At 41.7% G+C, this 26,735-nt stretch overlaps 1 protein-coding gene across 1 annotated transcript in view; it reads left to right on the top strand.

Annotated features, from left to right (window-relative positions):
- The first annotated feature begins 6,817 nt into the window (after positions 1-6,817).
- The window catches only part of LOC129817105 (nesprin-2-like), a 207,966-nt gene continuing 188,048 nt past the window's right edge, over positions 6,818-26,735 (top strand). Inside the window, exons 1-15 of the mRNA XM_055872054.1 lie at positions 6,818-6,872; positions 7,368-7,429; positions 10,637-10,732; positions 13,942-14,019; positions 14,418-14,510; positions 15,977-16,188; positions 16,347-16,546; positions 16,939-17,045; positions 19,353-19,442; positions 19,649-19,762; positions 20,193-20,330; positions 22,020-22,184; positions 22,805-22,917; positions 26,054-26,222; positions 26,615-26,711. Coding sequence (XP_055728029.1) covers positions 6,818-6,872; positions 7,368-7,429; positions 10,637-10,732; positions 13,942-14,019; positions 14,418-14,510; positions 15,977-16,188; positions 16,347-16,546; positions 16,939-17,045; positions 19,353-19,442; positions 19,649-19,762; positions 20,193-20,330; positions 22,020-22,184; positions 22,805-22,917; positions 26,054-26,222; positions 26,615-26,711 — 1,789 coding nt within the window. The remainder of the gene's footprint in view (positions 6,873-7,367; positions 7,430-10,636; positions 10,733-13,941; positions 14,020-14,417; positions 14,511-15,976; positions 16,189-16,346; positions 16,547-16,938; positions 17,046-19,352; positions 19,443-19,648; positions 19,763-20,192; positions 20,331-22,019; positions 22,185-22,804; positions 22,918-26,053; positions 26,223-26,614; positions 26,712-26,735) is intronic.

Raw genomic sequence — 26,735 nt, 5'->3', positions numbered from 1 at the left:
GGGTACGCAGACCCGATAGCAACTGCGGCCCCTCATGTTGATTTCAGATTTGTTTGTGGCCTTCACCCCCATCTAAGTTGCCTATACCTGACAAACATGATTTAATTCTCCCTTGGCACTTGTGTAAATCTGAGAGGATTGGATAATATGGAGAATATTACACCTCAGTGAGAAAAGTGGAGCTACTATCATATTACTAATACCTATCCAATTAGTTCAGTGCCTAGGGATGATGGGTTGTTTCTAGACAGGGCTGAAGTCACATGTTTATCACTGTTTCATACATCCCCCAAAAAGCCCAAGCCCTTACGCCAATACTTTCTTGTAGAGCTCAAAGCATTGGATTGGTGTAAGCAATATAGCAATACCTTGCTTTCTGATATCTAATTTTCATCTTATACCCATCCACTCCTCTCAAATACTATAGATCTCTCACTGCCTTGAGATGAAGGTTAGGGGTCTCTCTCTCTTTATCTCCCTTTCTCTTTTTTTATGTCTCAGTGGTTCAGTTTAACTCTTCTATGTGGTCTGGACTCGGCCAAAGCAGACACTACTCGCTGGCACATGGTTGCCAGGCTATGAGGTATTTGCTATGACCACGAGGTGGTCGGTGTGTGGGGATAGTCATTCTGAGTCATGGTTGTGTCTAAGATGACCTTTGTGTCTAAGGTGATGTCACTTAATATTTATTTCACTTTTTTTATACAAGTAAGTCAATTAACAACAAATGCTTATTTCAAATGACGACCTTTCAAACAGCATTAAACAACACATCAATAAACAACAATTACATAATACAACAATGACACAATGCATATCTATATACACAATACATGAAAAGCCAACACAAATCACAAAAAGCAAAACACATTCTTCAGTAAAACGGCCCTCTATCATCCGACTGAATTGCCCTATAGGCACCAAATCCACCAACTTTAAGGACTTTTGGAGATCATTCCACATGATGCAACACTTAATTCTGCATATTGAATTTCAATGTCTCAGGGCTTTCGTGAAGATTTATACCTTGTGAATACACCCCAGGTTCAGGCATGGCAAATTAGGCCCTTTCTCGATCTGCGTAGAAGATGCTCATAAGGACCTACACAGAGCTAGGATCAGATTACACTCCTCCAGGGGGGAAAATTTGAAAATGACCATAGGTCATTATCTAGGAGCAACTTCAACTGCTTTTACATCAAACCTGTAAAACAGGCAAAACACTGGAGTATCTGCCATAACCGGCTTTATACAAACAAGCAAGAGTGCCATTGTAATACTTTGCTTTCTTAGACAAACACACTGACTGAGAAATAACTTGTCTCTTTACAAGCTATGTTTATGGTTCTGCACTATGAGTTATACACTCTTGAGTTTCCCATGCAATGTTGTGCCAGGGTCAAACAACTGAACGTTTGACAGTTTGCTAATAATGGTTGGATGGCTCGAAAGGTTAATGGCTGTTGTTGATGCAATTAAAGCTCAGTGTTGAGTCGCTGGGTCTGAAAATGTCTGGTTGTTAATGGAGTGGAACTGAAGTTAAAGGTTAGACTCGGTCTCATTGCCACGAGCAGCACAGCAGATATTGAGATGAGCGAGATGGAAGACTTCACTCTCACACGGTCACACAGTATCTGCGCATGTGCACAGGTTCGCTTCACGATGTTCACAGCGTGGTAGCCAGGGCACCAAAACAGCTGAGAAGTTGTACCCACTATGCTGTTTACATACTGCATCGCTGAGTCTAGCTTTAAGAGTGCTCAATGTTTGGTGGAAGGTCTGGGGACATATCCACTAAGCATCTCAGAAAAGGTCATCATGAATCCTGTTGAAACCAGTTTTAAGACTACAGAAATGTTTTCAAATTTTTTATGCAACAATATCGACAAGTGACTTGAATCCTACTGAGCCGAAGCTATTTAGAGTTGTTAAACGGGAGTGACAAGTGTGTTGATATAACAGTAATAGTCTAATTTAATAATGCAGCTTTAACAACCATCAGAATTGGTTAAAAAAAGGTAAAGCATGCCAACATATTAGACAAGAATTAAGAGTAGGCAAAGTGATCGTATTATGTGAAAATTATATCAAACGTTTTACCATTGCAACATTTGATGGTTGAGGAGTATTATAGAGTTCACAGCGGGCAATTTTTTTATCGCAATTGGTTATTCTCCATCATTTGCAACAATGTCAATGAGCGTTATCACTCTTTCCTTTGCGATACCTCAAACTGTCATGATTACCAGGTGAGATACACTTTTTGGAGTTGATTTTACTCCTGGCTCAGAGTGTCTGGACAGTGTCTTAACATCACCCTAAAATCTACTCAGAGCTGGGAGTATTTTTGTTGTCTTAAAATATTTTTTAACAGGATTCCTAGGACCTTTTCTGGGATGCCTTGTGGATATTGGCCCTGGTCTGAGGACTACGTGGTGCAGTTCTTTGCACCCCCTTTGCCTGTGTGTGCCCACCTATAACCGCGGCCATCCTCTGGACATGGTTGTTACCAAGGGGGTTTCTATTGACATATCCTCTTTTGTAGATGTTGCTGTATCTGATCCCCACTGTGTATTTTTTACTACTACTAGGGTAATACTGTGCTAACACATTATTAAGAAATGCTATCTTACCTCTGAAGTTGCTACAGATTTTATTGAGTGTATGAACAATACACCATCACCTATTCTGCCTTCCTCTTGTGATGATTTAGTTAATAACTTCACTAGCAAATTAAGGGCAACTATTGATTCCATAGCTCCGGTAAAGTTGAAAAAGGCCACATCCGAATGGAGAGCCTCTTGGATGAGTGAGGAAACTAATAAATTAAAGAGGAATTGCAGAAAGGCAGAGCGGAAGTGGAGAAAGTCAAAGGTCCATAATGATATTCTGAGAGAGCAACTTGACATATACAGTACCAGTCAAAGGTTTGGACATACCAACTCATTCAAGGGGTTTTCTTAATTTTTTCTACATTGTAGAAAAATAGTGAAGACATCAAAACTATGAAATAACACATATGGAATCATGTAGTTACTAAAAACGGTGTTAAACAAATCAAAATATATTTGAGATTCTTCAAAGTAGCCACCTTTTGTCTTGATGACAGCTTTGCACGCTCTTGGCATTCTCTCAACCAGCTTCATGAGGTAGTCACCTGGAATGCATTTCAATTAACAGGTGTGCCTTGTTAAAAGTACATTTTTTTTATGCATTGAACCAATCAGTTGCGTTCTGACAAGGTAGGTGTGGTATACCAAAAACCATCAAGCGCTATGATGAAACTGGCTCTCATGAGGATCGCCACAGGAAAGGAAGATCCAGAGGTACCTCTGCTGCAGATGGTAAGTTCATTAGAGTTATCAGCCTCAGAAATTGTAGCCCAAATAAATGCTTCACAGAGTTCAAGTAACAGACACATCTCAACATCAATTGTTCAGAGGAGACTGAGTGAATCAGGCTTTCATGGTCGAATTGCTGCAAAGAAACCACTACTTAAGAACACCAATAATATAACGAGACATGCTTGGGCCAAGAAACACGAGCAATGGACATTAGACCGGTGGAAATATGTCCTTTGATCTGATGAGTGCAAATTTGAGATTTTTGGTTCCAACAGCCGTGTCTATGTGAGATGCAGAGTAGGTGAACGGATTATCTCTGCATATGTGGTTCCCACTGTGAAGCATAGAAGAGGAGGTGTAATGGTGTGGGGGTGGTGTCAGGTTTTGGCCAGGACTGTTCTGGTTTTGGTCACTAGATGTCCCCATTGCACCTTTTTTGAACCTTTTGTTTTTTCCTTGCTCTAATTATTGTTTGCACCTGTATGTCGTTCCCTTGTTAGTATTTAAACCCTGTGTGTTCCTCAGTTCTTTGCTCAGTGTTTCTATGTTAGCACCCAGCCCCAGCCTTGTTATGAACATGTATTTTCTCTTGTTGGATTTTCCAGAGGTTCTCTGGTTTTGTTCTTGTGTTTTTTGGATTAGTCTTTTGAGGTTTGTTTTTTCCCTTGCTGTTCTTACCACTTCGTGGATCTTCTTTGTATTTTGGAAGATATCCATTTTTTGCCTTTTGGCTTTATTTTGGACATTGTGGATATATATTCTTTGCCTGAAGATCTTGTTCTTTTATTAAACCACCATCTTTAGTACTGCTGTGTCTGCCTCATCTTCTGGGTTCTGCTGATTATTAGTGACTGTTTCTCGCACCGGGTCCTGACAGGTGGTTTGCTTGTGACACTGTCTGTGATTTATTTAGAATTCAAGACACACTTAACCAGTATGGCTACCACAGCATTCTGCAGCGATACCCCATCCCATGTGGTTTGCGCTTAGTGGGACTATCATTTGTTTTTCAACAGGACAATGACCCAAAACACACCTCCAGGCTGTGTAAGGGCTGTTTGACCAAGAAGGAGAGTGATGCAATGCTGCATCAGATGACCTGGCCTCCACAATCACCCAACCTCAACCCAATTGAGATGGTTTGGGATGACAAGTGCTCAGCATATGTGGTTTCTCCTTCAAGATTGTAGCTGGTTGAGAGAATGCCAAGAGTGTGCAAGCTGTCATCACGGCAAAGGGTGGCTACTTTAAAGAATATAAAATCGAAAATATATTTTGATTTGTTTAACACTTTTTTGGTTACTACATCAAATCAAATAAAATGTTATGTGTCACATGCACCAAATACAACAGGTTACAGTTAAATGCTTACAAGCCCTAACCAATAATGCAGTTAAAAAAAAAATAAAGAGCATGATTTCGTATGTGTTATTTCATAGTTTTGATGTCTTCTCTATTATGCTACAATGTAGAAAATAGTAAAAATAAAGAAAAGCCATTGAATGAGTAGGTGTGTCCAAACTTTTGACTGGTACTGCATAACAAGGCAATTTGAAATGCCAGACTCATTTGTCTAACTTGATCACTAATAATCAGTATAACTTGAGAGTACTCTTCTCGGCCATTGATGGCCTGATAAATCCTACCCCCACAAACGTATGTGAACTTTCCTCCACGTCTAAATGGGATGAGTTTGCGACATATTTCAGAGATAAGATAACACACGTTAGGCTGGGTATCAGTCAAGTAAGACCTGATGAGAAGTTGGATATGTGTCCTAGCCTACCACGCAAAGGCACTATGGATTTATTTTCCCTGGTTGATACAGATATGCTCAGGAAAGTGATATCACAACTTAAGCATTCTACCTGCCTTCTTGAACATATCCCCTCCACCTTTCTAAGAACAGTTTTTAATTGCATATCTGAAGAATTGCGAGCTATTGTTAATCACTCCCTGTTTACAGGCACTTTCCCCACTGCACTAAGAAAACTGCTATGGTGAAACCCTTTCTGAAGAAAAGTCATCTAGATTCTTCAGCTCTTAGATATTTTCAGCCAATCTCCAACCTTCCATTCTTAAGCAAAATGTAAATGTCTGTGTCACCAGAGGATTTTTGCTCCACGGATAAATTATTAGACTGTATTAGTGATTTAAATACTTGGATGGCTCACAACTTCCTTTAGTGAAATCAAGACAAGACCGAGGTACTTATTGTTGGAGCCAAACCACAGAGAGAGAATCTGGCCGCACATTTTAATTCACGGGCAATAAAGGTGTTATTTTAGATTCTGAACTTAATTTCAAATTGCACATTAGGAATGTGACCAAAATAGCTTTTACCACCTGAGGAACATTGCCAAGGTGCGGCCGTTTCTCTCTGACTGCTACAGAGAGGCTTGACTACTGTAACGCTCTCCTGTCTGGTCTACCCAAGAAAGCCATTGGCAAAACATACTGGTTTTAAGTTTTCTGCACTGACTGCCTGTGAGTTTAAGAATTCGTTTTAAGATTCTTCTATTGGTTTTTAAATCAATCCGTGATTGTACACCCCAATACATGTCAGACATGCTTTTAAGTTATGTACCCAGTAGGTCCCTCAGGTCCTCTGGTACTGGTCTTTTAACTATCCCAAAGCCTAGGACCAAGAGGCATGGAGAGGCAGTCTTTAGTTATTATGCTTCCAGCCTCTGGAATAGCCTGCCAGAGAACCTGAGGGGTGCCGAAACTGTGGATATATTTAGTATTTCAGTTTTTATTGTTATTATTTAGTTTTTTTTATCCTCATATCGTTGTTGTGTAGTAATATTCGTTTTTCCAGCGAAGCACATTGCATTGCATTCCATGTCTGAAATGTGCTGTATAAAGGAATCTTGATTTGATTTGTGTGTCTGTGTGTGAGAGAGAGAGAGAGAGAGAAAGCTGTCTCACGGTCTTGGAGCCTGTCCTGTCATGTAGCACTAAGTGGTGCAGTCTTTTGGCCCTGTAAACCCTTTTTGCCGGTGTGGGTGTGGGTGTGGGTGATGTGTGTGTCTTACATTTTTTGGATCCTGTCCCGTCATGTATCATGAACACCTTGGCCAGATCCCAGACCCAAAGCTGTCTCTAGCTATCCTTAATTAGCACAGGAAGAAACCTTGCCCCACTGTAAGGAATGGTCTGAAGATAACCTGTCGGCAACCACAGAGAAAGAGAGGGAGGGAGAGAGAGCAGGAGTGAGAGAGAGAGATATTTTGAGTTGTAAGTGGAGTTTTGTGTCTGGTCATCATACTCTGATACTCAAGGAGAGAAGCAGAGAAGAGAGTCCGACAGAGAGAGAGCGAGAGAGACAGACAGAGTGGAGTTTTGTGTCTGGTCATCATACTCTGATACTCAAGGAGAGAAGCAGAGAAGAGAGTCCGACAGAGAGAGAGCGAGAGAGACAGACAGAGTGGAGTTTTGTGTCTGGTCATGATCCACTGGGCGGCTTAAGAATGGAGGGTCAACAATCTGAAATGGAGATAGAGGTCCCTGAATACTCTGACTTTGGTAAGTGTAGCCTGAACGGTCGCATCCTAATTTGGGTAGCAGTTGTCTAAAGATCTTTCATGTGTGTTTTTCAGTCTATTTTTTGTAAAAGTTATATGGATATTGCATACATCATATGCAATGGAGAATTTCTGACTGATTAATTCAAGTTCATAGTGATTTCACTGATGAATGCATCATACTCAAAGTGTGAACAAGACATACTGTAACACGGTAGATTTATGCTATTTATTAATATATTTCTGATATATTGACCCTTTTCTTCTATGTTGGAACAAATAACTCATTTCAAATGATTCTTGACTCTTGGGCCAAAGTATTCTCTAGCCACCAGTTGTACCACCAATTGAATGTATCCCAAAAGGTACCCGATTCCCTACATACCGCACTACTTTTGACCAGAGTCTCATGGGTCTAGTAAAAAGTACTGCACTGTAAATAGGGTGCCATTTGTGATGCAGGCTATGTAATGAAGCGCCTTTCTTTTCCCAATAGTGGAGCAAGAACAGATTCAGAAGAGAAGCTTCACCAACTGGATCAATGCTCAACTATCTAAGGTGAGTCTAAAGGTGGAAAGTCCAGTGTGTGTGCGTGTGTGTGTGTGTGTCTGCATGCGTGCTTGTGTCAGGCAACATCAGTCTAAAATGTATAGGATGCAATTGAAGTCAGAAGTTTACATACACCTTAGCCAAATACATTTAAACTCAGTTTTTCACAATTCCTGACAATTTAATCCTAGTAAAAATTCCCTGTCTTAGGTCAGTTAGGATCACCACTTTATTTTAAGAATGTGAAATGTCAGAATAATATCAGAGAGAATGATTTATTTCAGCTATTATTTCTATCATCACATTCCCAGTGGGTCAGAAGTTTACATACACTCAATTAGTAATTGGTAGCATTGCCTTTAAATTATTTAACTTGAGTCAAATGTTTTGGGTAGCCTTCCACAATAAGTTGGGTGACTTTTGGCCCATTCCTCCTGACAGAGCTGGTATAACTAAGTCAGGTTTGTAGGCCTCCTTGCTCGCACATTCTTTTTCAGTTCTGCCTACAAATGTTCAATAGGATTGAGGTCAGGGCTTTGTGATGGCCACTCCAATACCTTCACTTTGTTGTCCTTAAGTCATTTTGCCACAACTTTGGAAGTATGCTTGGGATCATTGTCCATTTGGAAGACCCATTTGCGACCGAGCTTTAACTTCCTGACTGATGTCTTGAGATGTTGCTTCAATATATCCACATAATTTTCCTTCCTCATGATGCCATCTATTTTGTGAAGTGCACCAGTCGCTCCTGCAGCAAAGCAACTCCCACAACATGATGCTGCCACCCCATGCTTCATGGTTGGGATGGTGTTCTTCGGCTTGCAAGCGTCCACCTTTTTCCTCCAAACATAACGATGGTCATTCTGTCCAAACAGTTCTATTTTTCTCCAAAAAGTATGATCTTTGTCCCCACGTGCAGTTGCAAACCGTAGTCTGGCTTTTTTTATGCCGGTTTTGGACCAGTGGCTTCTTCCTTGCTGAGCGGCCTTTCAGGTTATGTTGATATAGGACTTGCTTTACTGTGGATATAGATACTTTTGTACCTGTTTCCTCCAGCATCTTCACAAGGTCCTTTGCTGTTGTTCTGGGATTGATTTGTACTTTTTGCACAAAAGGACTTTCATCTCTAGGAGACAGAACGCGTCTCCTTCCTGAGCTCTATGACGGCTGCATGGTCCCATGGTGATTATACTTGTGTACTATTGTTTGTACAGATGAACATGGTACCTTCAGGCGTTTGGAAATTGCTCCCAAGGATGAACCAGACTTGTGGAGGTTGAATTTTTTTTCTTCTGAGGTCTTGGGTGATTTATTTTGATTTTGCCATGATCTCAAGCAAAGAGGCACTGAGTTTGAAGGTAGGCCTTGAAATACATCCACAGGTACACCGCCAGTTGACTCAAATTATGTCAATTAACCTATCAGAAACTTCTGATGCCATGACATCATTATCTGAAATTTTCCAAGCTGTTTAAAGGCACAGTCAACTTAGTGTTTGTAAAATTCTGACCCACTGGAATTGTGATACAGTGAATTTGTAAACAATTGTTGGTAAAATTACTTGTGTCATGCACAAAGTAGATGTCCTAACCGACTTGTCAAAACTATAGTTTGTTAACAAGACATTTGTGGAGTGGTTGAAAAACGAGTTTTAATGACTCCAACCTAAGTGTATGTAAACTTCCGACTTCAACTGTATGTTGTTGCCTGGACAGATAGAACTTGTATAGGTTTAAGTTATGAACATAAAAAGAAAGAACAGAGAAGAGACACAGATATCTGGAGATAAATCGTCACAGCTTTCCCTTCCATTTGACTTTCGAAGAGACACTTTTCAACTGAAACATGCTATTTTAAGAGGGATAACCTCACCACTCTCATTTGCAATGCTATTTTAAGATGGATAACCTCACCACTCTCATCTGCAATGCCCTGTCCAAACTTAACCGGCAGCACCACACGTAAAACATCCCTCATTTAGTCCCTACATGATGCTGTTATGAGCGTCATATACTAGAACTTTATTACCATTCTGTGAGGCCAGCATGCAAGATGCACACGAGCCAGCCACGGTTTGGCACAAAGCCAACTTCATAAGCTTCTGTAGATAATTGTTACTGTCATGAGACTACAAAGACACTTCTTGGCAGATCGGTTGCTAAAATCTGAAATCAGCTGTCATTACTGTCGAAGGCTTCCATCACTCCGATGTTTTCAGGTTAAAAACATGAGTGTGGCCTGTGTGGTCCAGCGCTTAGTATCCCAGACTCCGGCAAACATGTATACCAGAGAAGGGTTTGAATCCGACCCACTGCCCCTTTGACTCACAATATCTCCCATCTTTCCTGTTTGCTCTTCACTGTCCTATCTTAATAAACACATAAAAACCCTCCCCCACAGAAATATATAAAGGATATATATATATTTTAAACGAGTTGCGCCTCTGGTGAGAACTTGTTAAATCTCTCACTGCACGGAGCCCTGTGACTTGCCTTCACTGTTGTGACGGGCTCATTAGGACATTAGGACATTAGCACTACTAGACAAATGCTGACTCATTGCACAGTGAAGTGAAGGGGAGGTTGCACGACAGGGGGCTAAAGTATAAATAGAGCCTGGGCAGTGGGAGCAGGCTAGCAGGTTGTAAGGTGAGCTGACCCCGCTTCCCACCGCCACTCCCACGTCCACGTTGCTCAGCACCAGATTCTAACTACTTCTCTCATCATAAAAGTGATAACCTGTGATCTATTATATCTTATTTCCTCTGTAACAAGACCTACAAGGCATCTTCACTGATTTAAACTTCTGTAGCTTGTATGGAATTATAAACTGGGTGGCTCTAGCCCTGAATGCTGATTGGCTGAAAGCCATGGTAAATCAGACCGTATACCACTGGTATAACAAAACATTTAGTTTTACTGCTCTAAATACGTTGGTAACCAGTTTATAATACAACCCCCCCCCCCCCCTTCACTTCACTGTGCAATATATATAATTTGCTCCAATATGATATCATGTAGGTTCATTAATATGTTTATAAAAAGTTTGAATAGCATGAAGAGGTAGTGGGTTTTCAGAATCTCTTGTAATATTTCGGATCAGCCAATCTGAGGCTAGCTAACAATAATCATGAAGTTGTCTATCCACCCAACTCATCATATGAGTTACAGTACCTCATGGATTATAATAGAGATGTTGTTCTTTGTGTTGTCCCAGAGGAGCCCTCCCACAACAGTGCTGGACCTGTTCTCTGACCTTAGAGATGGGGCTCGCCTCCTTGACCTGCTCGAGGTGATGAGCGGCCAGCGCATGGTGAGTGACCCCATGAAAGGGTTAAGTTTAGGGTTAGGATAGGGGTCAGGCTTAAGGTTAAGGTTGGGGTTAGTGGTAGGGATGTAACGATTCACCGATACCCATCAGTCCCGGTTCAAATGTTTAAGATACAAGTGCATCTCTCTGCGGGACCCCAAACCGATCCAAATGTAGCATGCATCGATCAGAAAATAGATTTAAACATTACAAATTGCCGATTCACTAACATTCTTTGCAAAAATTACTTTCTTTCTACCCTCCGAAAATACCTCTCTTCTTTTGTGACAACTGTGTCCTCTAAGTGTCGAACTAAGCGTGTAATTATGTTGACAGTCATTGATTTACATGTTAGTTTGCAGGTCAAACAACCATAGGCAATATCAGTAGCCTAGTAAAATTGCTTGCGCTGACCAATGAGAGGTAGGCCTATTCCTGATCTGGCACATCTGCACGTCACCTTCAGCATTCAAATGTTTGTAAAATGGCTTGCGCAATATTCACCTTTATTAGTTGAGTGACAACCAATGTAATTTCTAGACAATTCTTTCTTCACATCTATATTTTCCAATGGGGCCATCTATACATTTGGGTGAGGTTATTTTCACTGCCCCCCAATAATTAAACCATCTAGTGTTCAGCGAAATGACAACACAATGTCAAATACAGGTAGCCTAGTCAAATAATGAACATCCAATCACATTAACCATTTCTCTCTCGTGCGGGAAACCTTCACTCTTGCGCAAACATTTAGAAACGAAACATGACAATTTGAAAAATAAGCCACAGGAGTTTTTGAAGCGAGAATAAAGGCGACTTTTGAATAGTACGACGTATAAAAGCAACAGATGCCATTAATAAGAAGAGTCTAGAAGTGTTTTATATGGTGATCTACAGAGTGGCTAAGACAGGCAAACCCTGTACTATTGTGGAGGACTTAATTCTTCCTGCTGCCACAGATATGGCTGGGGCAATAATGGGGGAAAAGACCCAAAAAACTTTACAGACGATGCCTTCATCAAACAACGCTGTTTCACGACGCATCAGTGACATGGCAGGAGATGTTTTGCTTCACAGTATATGCGTCACAGCTGGATAAGTCAAAAGACGTGGCGGGCCTGGCACAACTCCTGGTATATGTATGTTACATTTATGGGGGTCAATTAAGGAAGATATCCTCTTCTGGAAACCACTGGATACCAGGACAACAGGAAAGGATCATTTTAAAGTACTGGACAGCTTTGTGACATCAAATGGACTTTGGTGGTCAAGATGTGTTGGTATCTGTACTGATGGCGCAAAAGCCATGACAGGGAGACATAGTGGAGTGGTAGGCGTGTGCAAGCAGTTGCTCCCGACGCCACTTGGGTACAATGCAGCATCCATCAAGAGGCTGTTGCTTCCATGGGAATGCCTGACAGCTTGAAAGACGTTTTGGACACTACAGTGAAAATAGTTAACTTTGTTTAAGCAAGGCTCCTGAACTCTCGTGTATTTTCTGCATTATGCAATGATATGGGCAGCGACCATGTAAAGCTTTTACAACATACAGAAGTGCGCTGGTTATGCAACAGCGGTTCTGTGACAATTTAATTTAATCAGAAGCAACTGCCAGATTTCTGGATAGGGCTGCGCTCAGAGTTTCCTGCCTTGGCAAATCGCACTGTTAAGACACGGATGCCCTTTGCAAACACGTACCTACGTGAGAGTGGATTCTCGGCCCTCACTAGCATGAAAACTAAATAGAGGCACAGGCTGAGTGTGTAAAATTATTTAAGACTGAGACTCTCTCCAATACAACTCAACATTGCAGAGTTATGTGCATCCTTTCAAGGACACCCTTCTCACTAACCTGTGGTGAGTTATTCACAATTTTTTATGAACAAATAAGGTTTTATATGTAAGATGTCTAAATAAAGATTATTATATTATTATTTGTGACCTGGTCCTATAAGAGCTCTTTGTCACTTTCCACGAGCCGGGTTGTGACAAAATCTCACACTCATTGTTATGTTTAATAAATATAGTATAGTGTGTGTGTGGCAGGCTTACAATGATGGCAAAAAACATAATTTGAGAGTGCGCTGACCCCGGTGCTATGCAGCTGGAGGTTGAATGTTTGAAGGGGTACGGGACTATAAAAAGTTTGGGAACCACTGCTCTAATCAAACCGAATCGCATCAAATAATTTCAAACTGAAATGTATCATTCCTTTATTTAGTCAGAGCCCATGTAACTAGATACATATCGAATCGTCTTGAAAGGGAAAGAAGCACATCCCTAGTTAGTGGCTAGTTAGTTGAAATGACAGTTGATCATCTATTGAACATCTACAAAACATTGACAGTATTTGGGACTACCAAATGCAGTGATAGCAGATTTGCATTATTTTATTTATACATTTTATAAATGTAACCTTTAAGTACCTTGAGATAAGGGATCCCTTTTTTCAAGGGAGACCTGGCAGCTTACAGTACAATTCATAAAGTAATTGTACATGGTAAAATGGACAAGAAGGTACCCCTTATGCCACAAGGGACATTCAGTAACAGTCCTGGAAGGCTGTAGCACTACTGACTTTCACTGGCCCTGTATGGCTCAGTTGGTAGAGCATAGCAATAGCAACACCATGATTGTGGGTTTGATTCCCTTTGGGGCCACCCATAGGGAAATGTATTCACTCATGACTAAGTTGCTTTGGTTGAAAGAGTCTGCTAAATTGAATATATTATTGTCTGAGTGCCAGGCGGGCTACATTGCAGTCGCCTGCCAGATCTCACCCTTACTAAAAAAGGTTGCAGTTTTAAAAGTGCACTAACTGCAGTCGACTGTGGGTTTTTGAATGCAGTAATTGCAGAATAACTGCAGTTATACTGCACTCTAACAGCAGTTACACTGCAAAATTACAGCAGTAAAAAAGATAATGTCATTTTGGACTCAGTATTTGAAACATACTGCAGTTATACTGCACTCACCCTGCCGGGATAGGTGATATCGGCTAACCACATCATATAATATAACAATCGGTGCCCGACTGTGTAGTCGATGACATGGTATGCAATCCTTTGTTGATCCACGTTACACGACTGCAATGTAGTCGGCCTGGAACGCCACCAATATTTCCCTCCAATTCGGGACTGATTCACTCAGGGTCGGGGCTACAGGTTGTTTTGGGATTCAGGGAACATGTTGATTTTTTTTTTCTGTCACAGAAACGGGAGAGGGGCCACGGGTTTTTTCAGCACAGGGGTAACATTCAGACGGCCTTGAACTTCCTCAAGAAGAAATCGGTAAGAGCGGATGTGTGAGTGTGGGAAGAATCTGATAAGGCAGAGAAATTATGCCCAATGAATGATACATTTTATAAATACAATAATACATTTGATATTTTCTAAGTGTTTTGATCGGAGAAAGCATATAGCAATCGCAACAAGAAAAAATCATTCATATTTAAGCTAAATAATGTAAGTGCCTTTCGTGAATTAACACTTGCACTTGACTCTTTTCCCTCTTACTAGCTCTGACTTTGCTGATAACTACTTTATTGAAGAAAAATGTACTTACTATGACTGTGATATGTGGTCCCACCTAGCTGTTTTAAGATGAATGCACTAACTGTAAGTCGCTCTGAATAGTGTGTCAGGGGTTGGCTTGTTCTAATAACATGCCTCTGTTAACCCAAACCCAGGTTAAACTGGTGAACATCAACATCCCGGACATCATCGAGGGACGTCCCTCCATCATCCTGGGCCTCATATGGACCATCATCCTCCACTGTCACGTGGGTGTCTGCGCAGTTTAACCCATGACACACTCTTTTCACACTATCAGGTTGAAGCCAAACAGAGATGTAGAAAACACATGCATTCATCATTTTCCGTTTCTGTCTGTCAAAAACTCGTCAACTTTTTTTGGACTAGTTGCATATACACAAAAGCAGACAGACAATAATCTCTGTTGCCCATTATCCATCAACGGAGGATCCCCTTTGAAAAACTATTTGCTCAATTTGTAATCTGTTGGACAAGAAAATCTCTGTGTGGCCGTATCCTCATGCTGAACCAAACTGTTCTGTGCTGGCTTGGATATTTTCTTTTCACATGGTCCATTCCAGCACTTTTCCAGCAACTATGGTGGATGCGTAACCAGGCCAGCGCACTACAGGTCAGCTTGATTTGGCTCGGCTCAGTAAGGGCCTTTTTTGTGAAAAGGCCCTTGTTGACGAATTCTCACATTCAAAGATAGCCAATATTATGTTGTTGTTTTTTTACGGTACAAGCAAGCAATGTTTTGCACTGTGCATTCAATAGTTAGTTTAAATGTGGATGCAATGATATAACATAATATGACAGTGGACCACTGTACATTGGCTTGGCTATTCATGCTATATTGTCTAGCATTTCAATATACTGGCATTGCTGCTTCATAGACATTGTTTATAGATGACTTAAGAAATGTCCAGAGACCAGTGATTGTACTTTGTGGTGGTCTGCACAAAAGCTTAATTCATATTAAAAAGGGAACATTTAGTTTGGCATTTTTATAAATATTTCAAAAATGAAACATCCTGTAGCAATGTGAGTTCCCGCAAAACCCTTCTTTTCTGACTATGTCGGTTTTGATATCAGGGATATAATGGCTAGATAATACAGTATTACATTACAGAACACATCCTTTGTCATTGATGAATTCTGTCTCTTTAACCACACCTATGGCTTCAATGGCCTCAAAGTACAAGAGACTCTCCATTCATGTAGTGTAGATGAGCCCTGGGAAATAGACTTTGCGTTTCATTTCTGCTCAGGAACAATGCTGAATATAATAGCTTACAGGAGTGTTCTCAGTCAGTTTGGTTCTATAGAGAAGGACAGAAGAGGGAGGATGTTTTGTTTAGAGACTACAGGGAGGTAGTGTGGTGTGGCTATATGTCATTTTTAAATTGAAATGCGACAGTCCATTCAAGGGGGGCTGATTAGTAGGACCAGATGTATGACCCTGGTTTATAAAATGTGTTTATAAAGCCCTTTTTACATCAGGCACAAGTGTTTTCACATTAACCTGACCTAGATCCCAAAGAGCAAGGAGAAGCAGAAGCACAGTGGCCTGGAAATAAAACCTAGAAGAAAGAAACACTGTTAGAGAATAGCTATAATGCAATGTAAACTACTTTATTTTGAGGAAAAGTACTCTCTTCCAATGCAAATCAGTGTTCCCCAATATTCAGTCGCTATCTTCTTTGTGTTCCAGATTGAGGAGCTGGCCAGCACACTGTCCTTCAGCTCACGCCACTCTTCCTTGGACTCCCTGGCCAGTCTGGACTCTCGCTCCAGTAGCCCTGCCCTGGGAAGCCCAACCCCAGGTAGTCCTGCCCCTCGCGGGCGAGCTTCGCCCCTCCACACTCGCTTCCGCGTCTCGGCCAAGAAGGCCCTGCTGATGTGGGTCCGAGACCAGTGCCAAAGGTGGGTTCCACTTGCTTGCATTTGTACAATAGACACAGACAAACAGACACACACGAACACCACCATGCATGATTTCTTTATATCTTTTCTCTCTTTTTTATTACTTATGTATTTATTATTGCCTCTCTCTCTCTCCAATCCTACTTCCGTCCTGCCAGGGCTGACTGCTCCCTCAGTGTCAAGGACTTTAAGTGCAGCTGGCGCAGTGGGATGGCATTCCTGGGCATCCTGTGTTCTCTGAGGCCAGACCTGGTGGACCTAACTCAGGCCCAGTCTAGAAGCAACCAGCAGAACTTGGAGGAGGCCTTCCGTCTGGCTGAGCAGGAGCTACACATCCCCCGTCTGCTGGAGCCCCAGGGTGAGGACCAGTCCATTTGAAATAAAACAAGAAAACATGGTAGAGTGCCGGAGTCTGGTTGAACTGTAACACTACTGACACCGGACGATGCATACCCCCTGGAGACGGGGGTTCGAGCCTCAAATCAACCACCCCTGTCGGTGCCCTTCTTCTCTGTGCCCGGTCTAGATATTTTTTTCCCGATCGCCAAACTTTCCATCTGTCCTGTCAATACAAAAGGAGATCGGAACTCCTTTAATAAAAAAAAGGAGAGGAGATAGTCGGTCTTCATAAGGTGATACCATGATGTTGACAAAGAAACAAGACAATATACTGTACGTTACATGATATACATTACATAAACATTACTATGTGAGTTTCATTGAATGTGGCTCTGTCTCTTTTCATTTTAGACGTTGACGTGAAAGACCCAGACGAAAAGTCCATCATGACCTATGTGGCCCAATTCCTGCAGTATTCCAATGACCTCCCCACACCACCCGACGATGATGACCTGCAGGTCAGCGGTCACATTCCCATTTTCCCTCTCTGTGCAACTCACTTGCAGTATACTGTAGGCTAGGGGTATGCAAATCCGAGCCTGAAGGTCCGGAGTGGTGCTGTTTTTTCTGTTTTACTTGATAATTAATTGCACCCACCTGGTGTCCCAGGTCAAAATCAGTCCTTGATTAGAGGGAAATAATGAAAATCAGCCAGTTGAATTGCCTTCGAGTTCCAGTTTTGAATGTGCCTGCTGGAAGCAATATCCTATTATAAGCTTCAGTCAAAGTGCATTGTGCTTTTCACCAATGTTATGTTTAGTTGTTAAATTAGCATAGCTGAAGCAGAGGATGTTAGACTATTGAGATGTACCCATTCTCCTGCTTTCCTGTCAATCTATCTTCCTTAGGTTCATAATTGTCTGTCTGTCTGTCCATCTGTCCTTCCTTCCTTCTGTCTGTTCCAATGACTGTATACAGTATATAAATGGACAAAGCCATCGATCACGTGACACCATTCATTCCTATGTGAAGACTTAATAGCGCATTGAAGCCAAATGAAGTCGGTTAAGATGGCGTCTCTTAGAGACATAGGCCTTTTATCAATTAGATTTGCTCACATCCTGCTTCCTCTCTTCTCTGTCCTCTCTCGCCTCCTTTTGAAAAAGGTAAAAGTTAATCGAGGAGAGTTGGCGAAGAGAGTGAACGTGGAGGAAAATGCGCTTGCTTGAAAAGAGATGGTCCTTCTCCACTCCACATCAGGCAAATGATGTTTACAGGGGCGGATCCCAAAATAAATGTGCAAAGTGCTCAAAACAAATTAAGTCAGTTGTGCAAGACATTTTATAGATTAAACAATAAGTAGCATATTGTTTTTAAACGTGTGCATGTTTTTATCCTATGACAAAACAAAAGCTGATTCAAAGGGGGTGTGGCAGATTTCAAAACTCTTCCGTGGTAGGATAAACATGAGTGTCCTCGATGAAACGTGGCTATTGAGGAGGGGAAGACACTCTTCCATTTGCCTACAAACGAACTGACACTCCTCGACCACTTAACCACTTATCGGTTTCCGCGTCACGGAGGAGAGAGGAAGGAGGAGAGATGACACAGTAACACACATTTTCAGCCTATGTTGGTTATATTACACCAATATCTATTCCTTTATGGCATTGAAAAATCAATTAAGTTCCTCTACAATGAAATGAATGATAGCCAAATTGACAATAGGCTGCAGTGACTGATTTTACACTAAATCTATGATCACTCTACATGGATGGACCTTCATCATAGATTTAGTGTAAAATCAGTCACAGCAGCCTATTTTCAAGTTGGCCACCATTCATTTCAATGTGGAGGAACTCAATTGAAATGTCATAGACTCATCATAGATTTAGTGTAAAATCAGTCACAGCAGACTATTTTCAAATTTAATTTATTTATAATGTAAAAGATTTAGTGTAAAATCAGTCACAGCAGAAAATGTTGAAGTTGGCCACCATTAATTTCAATGTGGGGGAACTGAATAGATTTTTCAAAAGGAGGGGAGAGAGGACAGAGAAGAGATACTTAAGTGATGGTGCTGGCTACCTCAGTGCTGCCCCCTCTCATTGGGTAACTCAAGTTGAAGGCCGACCAGGGTACTAAAGCTGCCAATAGCAACTACATTATCCAACTACTTTTTCTGTAGGCGATTTCTAAAATAATTAGTTCAAGAACATACATCTGGTGTATTGGGGGCAATTGTTGGTGCCATGATTGTCGTCAATTTTTTTTATTTATTTACATGAAGATTGACCACAAAGATCTTTTTCGGTCACTACAGTGGGGGATCCTGTTTTCTAAAAACAATGCCTGCAGTACCACAGTCGGCCTTGAACTTCCGTGGCTTCAATGAGAGGGGGCTGTTGTTCTCCCCGGTCCGTCCCTTCCATCTGTCTATCCCTTCTGCCCATCCATCTATCTATCCCTTCTTCCTTCCATCTGTCTATCCCTTCTGCCCATCCATCTATCCATCCCTTCTTCCTTCCATCTGTCTATCACTTCTGCCCATCCATCTATCCATCCCTTCTTCCTTCCATCTGTCTATCCCTTCTGCCCATCCATCTATCCATCCCTTCTTCCTTCCATCTGTCTATCCCTTCTGCCCATCCATCTATCCATCCCTTCTTCCTTCCATCTGTCTATCCCTTCTGCCCATCCATCTATCCATCCCTTCTTCCTTCCATCCATCCATCCACATTCCTGCACTGTAATGTTTCTCTCATTTCTTCCTCCTTTTCATTTTCCTCCTCTTCTTCTGTCCTCTTGTTGGCGGGGTGGTGCAGCTGTTCACCCAGGCCCAGCCCCCCTGCCTTTCTCCTATCAATCTGCCCTCTCACTTCACGCCTGCCATCGCTGTCTCTCCCCTGCACCAGGTACCTTGTGCATGCACTAATTTGGCAACAGAAAATACTACCTTAACAATGTTATAGCAGGTTTGATTGAATTCCAACATAAGGGGTGAATCCTAACTTCCACCTTTCACATTGCAATGATGTCAATGGGAGACTAAGTAAAACTGAGTGAAGTTTGTATGAATGAGTGATTGATATTGCCTTCTTTTGTAATGTTATGATCCCAGGCTTCACCCAATCAAAGGGCCCGGGAGGTGACCTGCTGGCTACAACGGACCTATCAGGAGCTGCTGGAGGTGTGGGCCTCCACGGAGAAAAAAGCCTATGCAGAGCGGTATCAGGTTAGACCTTTTTCACACTATCATGCTGTCCCAAACATTTGGGGATAGTTCACTCAATTAGTCTTTTGTTGATTAATCCACTGTTATTGCAGTCCCAATTTTTAAGCAGTCAAGTTTTCAAGATGGAGCACTTTCACTACAAAATGCATCATCCCAGGTTATGCTCTTCTGAAAGTGCTCCATCTTGAAAACTTGACTGAAATGTCAGGCCAGCTCAGCCCACTTTTATTAACCCGAGCTGTGCTGAAACTGCTGTAATGGACAACGTGAAAGCCAGCACAGTACGGTTCAGGTCTGCATGACCATTGTGTGACCAACCAAATGTTGAACCCGAGTCCTTCACGTGACTGCATTAGCCAACTGAGCTAAAGCCTATCTGCTAGACTCTGTCATAATATGTTTTCCTATGTGATGTCTATGTGGGCTCCAGGCATTCCAGGCATTTGCGGTCTCCTTCAGTGAGCAGCGACGGCCAGTGATGCCCCTGTTGGGAGCCATGCGACGCTGCCCGGAGCCCAGCGAGGAGCAACGTGCCCTAAGAGCAGCCTGGGACTGCCTGGAAGAGAAGGTGAGAGAAATTCAGGAAGTAAACTGAAATTCCAAGTCAATAATTCAAAAAGGGCAACTATTTTCAAGGATTTCTCAATAAATTGAAAAGGAGAAGCTATTTATTGTAAAATTGCCTCACCACAGTCACCAGTGGGAGTGTGTAGAAGTAGCCCCTGTTATACCATTAGATATTCTATTTATATTTTGTGCCTTCAGAAAGTATTCACACCCCTTACATTTTTCCAAATTTTGTTGTGTTTTAGCCTGAATTTTAAATTGATTAAATTGAGATTTAGTGTCACTGGCCTACACACAATACCCCATAATGTCAAAGTGGAATTATGTTTTTATAAATTTGTACAAATTAATAAAAAATGAACATTTCATGAGTCAATAAGTCACACCCCGTATTCAACCACTTTGTTATGGTAAAAATGTGCTTAACAAGTCACTCATTCTGTGTGCAATAATAGTTTAACATGATTTTTAAATGACTACCTTATCTCTGTACACCACATATACAATTATCTGTAAGGTCCCTCAGTCGAATAGTGAATTTCAAACACAGATTCAACCACATAGACCAGAGAGGTTTTCCAATGCCTCGCAAAAAGAAGGGTACCTATTGGTAGATGGGGAAACATTTAAAAAGCAGACATTGCATATCCCTTTGAGCATGTTGAAGTTCTTAATTACACTTTGGATGTTGTTTCAATACACCCAGTCACAACAAATATACAGTACAGGCGTCCTTCCTAACTCAGTTGCCGGAAAGGAAGGAAACCGCTCAGGGATTTCACCATGAGGTCAATTATGACTTTAAAACAGTTACAGGGTTTAATGGCTGTGATAGGAGAAAACTGAGGATGGATCAACAGCATTGTAGTTACTGCACAATACTAACCTAAATGACAGAGTGAAAAGAAGAAAACCTGTACAGAAGAAAAATATTCCAAAACATCCTGTTTGCAATAAGGAACTCAAGTAAAACTGCAAAACATTAATGTCCTGAAGATATAGCGTTATGTTTGAGGTCAAATCCAACACAACACATTACTGAGTACCACTCTTCATACTTTCAACCATGGTGGTGGCTCCATCATGTTATGGGTATGCTTGTCACCGGCAAGGACTAAACACAAGGCAAAATATACACTGAACTTGCTTACCAAGACGACATTGAATGTTCCTGAGTGGCCTAGACTTCAAAAATGGCAAGACTTCAAAAAGCTGTCAAGCAATGATAAACAACCAATTTGACTGAGCAATAATTGAAGAATAATAATGTGCAAATATTGTACAATTCAGGTGTGCAAAGCTCTTAGAGACTTACCCAGAAAGACTCACAGCTGTAATCACTGCCAAAGGTGATTCTAACTCTACTCCGGGGTCTGAATACTTGAGATATTGTAAATTATATATTTCTGTATTTCATTTTCAATACATTTGCTACCATTTCCCAAAAAATGTTTTCACATTGCCATTATGGGGTATATTGTGTGTAGATGGTTGAGAATTTTTATTTTATACATTTTGAATTCAGGCCGTAACACAACAAAATGTGGAATAAGTCAAGAGGTATGAATACTTTCTGAAGGCACTGCATATTTTTTGTACACATGACCACCTGCTCTTCTAATACCTGTGTGTGTGTGTGTGTGTGTGTGTGTGTGTGTGTGTGTGTGTGTGTATTTGTGCTCTCCTATAGCTGCGACAGTGTAAGGCTGAGCTGGATACGTATCTTCCTGCGCCAATGGACTGTGTCGGGGCGTGGCTTCACCGTATGGAGGCAGTACTATCTGAAGAGGGAGGAAATGCTCAGGACCACGCCTGTGCTGCCAAAGAAGCAAGAGTCAAACAGGAGAAACTTAAGGTGCCTTTCCTTTTCCTTCTCTCTCATAGAGATCTCAAAGAGATAGATAGAGGTCTTTCTACAAAGCTTGTTTCAGCAATGGCAGTGCAATTGGAGGCTTTCACCGTTTTAATGTAGCCAACTGGGTGGGACTTCCTATGGGTTAAGGGATTGATCCCAGAATTCTATACAGGTCAGCAGGAGGGATCAGCCAATAAATGATACTCCTGAGCAAACATTCTAGCACAGTAGGTGGCAGTAAATCATAAATTGTAGCTTTGTCTGTTCAGACTATTCACACTCCAGCACAACGGTATGCAGCTTTTCAGGTAGTTTACAAACTGCCAAGAAAGTATAGAAGTTGGAGAAGAAGGAAGTTACCTCTTTCAAATGGAGATAGGGTAGCAGCCCTCAATGGCACTCCCACGCTGTCACAGAAGTGATAATGGCAAAGATGGGCTCTCTTAGCTCTATCTCTTCAATACTGTCTAAAGACTGTTGTTCCCGTTAAATTAAACTATACTTGTTTGAAATTGACTACATTGACTACATTGAAGATTAGGGCAGCATCTAAGACGCTTGATACATACAGCCCCTGCATGTAAATTTGTATAATTTTACAAACATGCATTCTCCCCCAGAATTCAATGGTTGAGTTGAGCAGCCACCTCAACATCCTTCACACGTTCTGCAACCAGGCTGAGACCGGTGCTGTACTCGTGCCTGTGGAGAAGTTAGACGAAATCAAGAGACGGTGGGTATAGCAACGGGCACAACTTCCCTTGGAACGTAGGTCACTTCCTGTCTGAAACAACCTGACTGGCCCAGATGGAAAAGTTGTATGATAGCCAATAAAAATACTAAGTCAGTTGGTATGATGAAGAAAATATCCCTAGTTTTGGGACCTGTAAAATAGCAGATAGACTTCCCTCAAAACTAGATGCATCTTTTTTATAGAATACGACACCTTTTTAGTGAGCTGACAGTAGTTTGTAAACGAACATACTGAATACAGAGTGCAAAAGCAGGGTTGATTGAAGTTATTTACAATGAAGGGCAGTGTGGCCTGGGTGGTCTAGAGCAGGGGTTTCCAACCATGGGGGTGCGGGACCTTCCTTGATTTGATGGCTTTTTTATAGAAACATGGAAGAGGAAGACACGACTCTGATGCACATGGGAATATACAGTGCCTTCGCAAAGTATTCTGACCACTTGACTTTTTCCCACATTTTGTTACGTTACAGCTTAATCTAAAATGGATTAAAACAAAAGCAAATCCTCCGCAATCTACACACAATACCACATAATGACAAAACGAAAACAGGTTTTTAGAAATGTTTTATTTAGATAAGTATTCAGACCCTTTCCTATGAGACTCGAAGTTGAGCACAGGTGCATCCTGTTTTCATTGATCATCCTTCAGATGTTTCTACAACTTGATTGGAATCCACCTGTGGTAAATTCAATTGATTGGACATAATTTGGAAAGGCACACACATGTCTATATAAGGTCCCACATTTGACAGTGCATGTCAGAGCAAAAACCATGCCAAGAGGTCGAAAGCAATTGTCCGTAGAGCTCGAGACAGGATTGTGTCGAGCCACAGATCTGGGAAAGGGTACCAAAACATGTTTGCATTGAAGGTCCCCAAGAACACAGTGGCCTCCATCATTCTTAAATGGAAGAAGTTTGGAACCACCTAGACTCTTCTAGAGCTGGCCGCCCGGTCAAACTGAACAATCGGGGGAGAAAGGCCTTTATCAGTGAGGTGACCAAGAACCCAAATGGTCACTCTGACAGAGCTCCAGAGGTCCTCTGTGGAGATGGGAGAACCTTCCAGAAGGACAACCATCTCTGCAGCACTCCACCAATCAGACCTTTATGGTAGAGTGGCCAGACGGAAGCCACTCCTCAGTAAAAGGCACATGACAGCCCACTTGGGGTTTGCCAAAAGCCACCTAAAGACTCTCAGACCATGATAAACAAGATTCTCTGGTCTGATGAAACCAAGATTGAATTCTTTGGCATGAATGCCAAGTGTCATGTCTGGAGGTAACCTGGCACCATCCCTATGGTGAAGCATGGTGGTGGCAGCATCATGCTGTGGGGATGTTTTTCATTGGCAGGGACTGAGAGACTAGTCAGGATCGAGGGAAAGATGAACGAAGCAAAGTACAGAGAGATCCTTGATGAAAACCTGCTCCAGAGCGCTCAGTACCTCAGACTGGGGCAAAGGTTCACCTTCCAACAGGACAATGACCCTAAGCACACAGTCAAGACAACGCAGTAATGTCTTTTAATGGCCCAGCCTGAACCCGATCTATCATCTCTGGAGAAACCTGAAAATAGCTGTGCAGCAACGCTCCCCATCCAACCTGACAGAGCTCAAGAGGATCTGAAGAGAAGAATGGGAGAAACTCCCCAAATACTGGTGTGCCAAGCTTGTAGCGTCATACCTAAGAAGACTCAAGGCTGTAATCGCTGCCAAAGGTGCTTCAACAAAGTACTGAGTAAGGTACTTATGTAAATGTGATATATATATATATATATTTTAGCAAACATTTCTAAAAACTTGTTTTTGCTTTGTCATTATGGAGTATTATGTTTAGAGTGATGAGGGAAATAAACTATTTAATCAATTTTAAAATAAGGCTGTACCCTAACAAAATGTGGAAACAGTCAAGGAGTCTGAATACTTTCCGAAAGCACTGTATTTGGTTTGGCTCTATGACATTCAGCAACTGTGCTACAACCTTCTAAAGTCAAGCAGTCAAAGAAATTGGACTAATACAATGTGTGACTCTGTGTAACGGCAGTCCTCCTCCTCTTCATCTGAAGAGGAGGAGTATTGAGGGAACCAAGGCGCAGCGTAGTGAAAAGACATATTTTATTAACGAAAACACGAACTTGATTAAACTAACAAAAACAACAAACGGTGTAGACAGACCTAGGCGACGTACTTACATAAAACAAGAAAAACGCACGAATAGGAACATAGGCTACACAAACCGAACAAACCGTAAACAGTCCCGCATGGTGTACAGACACAGACACGGAAGACAATCACCCACAACGAACACTGTGACAATGCCTACCTAAATATGACTCTTAATTAGAGGAACGCCAAACACCTGCCTCTAATTAAGAGCCATACCAGGCAACCCAAAACCAACACAGAAACAGAAAACATAGAATGCCCACCCAACCTCACGTCCTGACCAACTAACACATATAACAAACTAACAGAAATAGGTCAGGAACGTGACACTCTGTCGCTATCAATTGATCTATTCACTTTCTGTAAAAGAGAATATGTATCATTCAGTTGAGAGCTTACATAAATGATCATCATTAAATAGCCTAGCTAAAAGAGGTCGAGTCTTGTTTAACTATGTAGAATTGCAGGGGGTGGTGTGATATTTTTGACGTGGAAAAGGGGACCCTGGGGAAAAAAGTTGGGAATGCCTGGTCCAGAGGTTAGTTCCACCTCAGCAAACACATGTACTGTAGGTACACGTCTCTCCCACTGCCTGTTTAACACGGTCTTTTCTGTCCCCTCTACTGACGGTCCTATTAATGAAAACATCAAATACAAAATGAGTGGGTGGAAAAAATTGGCAATTCACTAAATTATGTGGCATTTCCATTTCATTTCCCAAACCTGCAATGTTGTTGTATGTTGCAATAAACTCACAGGTAATGAACTGTATCACTCTGCACCATGTCATTCCTGACCCCTGGGTCGTGGGCACACAACAGAAACATTTAGAATGTTTTGCAACAAAAATTAGCATTTCCTGTTGGATAAGTCCAGTTTGTCCCTCCCTGTTTCTGTCTTTTCCCTTATGTTTGTTGCCTACTGAACACAACCCTGTCTTTCTTACCACAGTTTCACCAACGCCCGTGTCACGGCTAAGTACCACGGGATCAAACTGGAATACCGGGAGCACCGGCACACTGTCCAGGATCTACTGGCTCAAATTGGTGCCAAGTTACGCTCCTGGAAAGGGCCCTACAGCTCCCAGGATGCAGTGCGTCTGCTCCTACAGGACTGGCATGTGAGTTGGCTGGGCCTCTGTCCAAAAATGTGTTCAATACTCTGCCCCTGGCTGGGCATCATGGCACTGCAGTGAGGGGTAGAGGATTCACTGTTTGTGATCGATGTGCATGTATCGATGTGCATGTTCGAGATCAGTGATTCTGATCTACAAGTCACTTTATATCCCAAGTTACTACTCATTATGTGATCAAGATTAGCAATTGTCTTACATCAGATACCAGTGTGGTCCCACTCGGCGAACACTCCAGATAAACATCCAGTTTCAGTTTGTCAAACTATCCACATTGATACAACACAATTACTTTGATGAAGTTGAAACAAGGAATCGTATGTTGACAAGGAAACCCATTTTTACTCAATGGTTTTGTATGAATCATATTATTTTCTCAGGACACAGTGGATCGCCAATGCCTAGTTTCTCATCTGATGGATGCCCTCCAAAAATTGAAACAGACAGCCAGCACTTACACAAGCAAGGCAGCTCTGGGTAAGGCGTGTGTGTGTGCTAAAG

This window comes from Salvelinus fontinalis, chromosome 20 (genome assembly GCF_029448725.1).
Source record: "Salvelinus fontinalis isolate EN_2023a chromosome 20, ASM2944872v1, whole genome shotgun sequence".
Classification (NCBI taxonomy): domain Eukaryota; kingdom Metazoa; phylum Chordata; class Actinopteri; order Salmoniformes; family Salmonidae; genus Salvelinus; species Salvelinus fontinalis.
Note: the sequence above shows the minus strand (reverse complement) of the source record. Positions and strands in the feature narration are given on the sequence as shown.